This window comes from Aplysia californica, unplaced genomic scaffold (assembly GCF_000002075.1).
Source record: "Aplysia californica isolate F4 #8 unplaced genomic scaffold, AplCal3.0 scaffold00180, whole genome shotgun sequence".
Lineage (NCBI taxonomy): Eukaryota > Metazoa > Mollusca > Gastropoda > Aplysiida > Aplysiidae > Aplysia > Aplysia californica.
This window is the reverse complement of record NW_004797450.1, coordinates 786,677-788,598: the sequence shown is the minus strand read 5'-3', so window position 1 is coordinate 788,598 and position 1,922 is coordinate 786,677. Positions and strand designations below refer to the sequence as shown.

General features: G+C 39.6%; 1 protein-coding gene across 1 annotated transcript in view; it reads right to left on the bottom strand.

The window, feature by feature from the left end:
- The window catches only part of LOC101864143, a gene marked incomplete in the record, with an annotated part of 8,734 nt that extends 8,124 nt beyond the window's left edge, over positions 1-610 (bottom strand). Inside the window, 1 exon segment of the mRNA XM_013082540.2 lies at positions 99-610. Within this exon segment, the coding sequence (XP_012937994.1) occupies positions 99-336 (238 nt within the window).
- Between the last annotated feature and the right edge of the window lie 1,312 nt (positions 611-1,922).

The window sequence follows — 1,922 nt, the reverse complement described above, 5'->3', positions numbered from 1 at the left end:
AAAAACACAACTATTAACAACACTCCCATCATCACCATCATCATCATCATCATCATCATCACCACCACCACCACCACAACGATTCCCCAACAACTTACCAGTAACAGCGACCAGCACATACAAGAGAAGCTGCCACACCCACAGAGGAATCAAACTGACGTGCGAGTCGCTCACTAACGAGGCCAGGCTCACGGTCCTGGACACACACGACAGAGAGGTCAGCAGACTGACCAGCCAGGCCACAGCGCACAACGGACCCTCTCCACGACTGGACTTTGTCGTTCTGCTGCTGGCACCGACCTGGATCTCTGTGTGGGGAAGCGTTGGTTTCTCCATGACGTCAGTCAGAGTCCGGTAGATCTTGGACGAGGTCGCCTACTGCAAGCACAAGAGAATAGGAGTGCTCGAGTGAAAAACAGGGTAAGTCTATTTTCAGAAGAAAAAAAAAAAATCAGAGTGCAAGCAAAGTCTTGGGTACTATCTCTTTATAACAAGGTAAGTCTATTTCTTAAAGAAAAAGTCAGAGTACTAGCTCTTAATAACAAGATACGTCTTTTCATTTTCTTTCTCCTCTTTATTTCTTTTTTGTTGTTGAAAACACCAAGGTGCTAGCCTTTAACTTTCAACAACAACATAATAATAATAATAATGGCTCATCCTTCAATATCTGACAATAACCAATACATCCGCAGAGGAGAATATTATTTCTTAAGTGAAATAGAATCATTTAAAAAATAAAGTTTAAGATAACTTACAAGAGTACTTGTAGAATATTCCTATCAAATCAATACAGTGAAAACCAACTATTGCATTCACAAACTGTATTTTTCTCTTTAAGAAAAGAAAAAGAAAAAGAAAACAAAACCCCAGATCAAGTTAAGAACAAGCCAAGTTCTTCATTAAAAAGTCAAAAAATAATTATTAAGCTAAGTTGTGGTGGTACGGTTGATATGACTTAGCTTGCTTTTCACTTGACCGTATCAACATTCATACATATGTACACACACAAACACACACACAGACATGCAAACACACACAGACACATACAAACACACACACACACACAGACACACACACACAGACACACACACCGAGTACACAAACACACTAAACACACACACTAAACACACACACACACACACACACACACACACACACACACACACACACACACACACACTCCTTCTTTCCTATCAACGATCTAGCCTATCGTCTTTATCTCTCTTCTTTCTTTTCTTTGTATGTTATTTTCATGTAACACCTGTAATCTTCGGCACTTACGAGATATGACCTACCTATTTGTGTTGCAAGAACCGTGAAACTCTTCCTATGGCTAAAACTAAAGATAACCAGAATTACGCGTGCCGTACCGTACCTGCAATACTGAGTCCAGTCTTTAATAACCCGATACATGTATCACCAAGAAGAAAATAGACGGTATAATTATCTATAATATCATCTTAGTGTTCTCACACCTCTCGACGATACGATTTTCCGGTCTGATACCGTCGAGAACCGCGCGAGTCTTTTATACGCAACTCACCTTTATTCTCAAACACATTGGGCAACACTATCGATTACAGGATGAATCATAAGATTACAGACCTAGATCTATACTTAGAAAAACGTGTGTTGGAAGCAGCATGCCCTGCTTATGTGAAGACTTATTTATATCTCCGATTTAATTTAAGAAACAAAACAAACCAATGTCAAGATCTTTGGTCACGAAGTCCGTTAACGGAGGTTCCACTTACTGTTCAGTCAGATATAAAAATGTCTTTAGACAATATAAATGACTAATATGATAAATTATAATCCTTTCCCCGCTGAGTATCTGAGGACGAACTTGTGACCTGTACTAAGCTTATCGACGCACACTTTTGAGGTCAAGAGGGGAGGAAGAGCGGTCGTTTTTTTTTTTT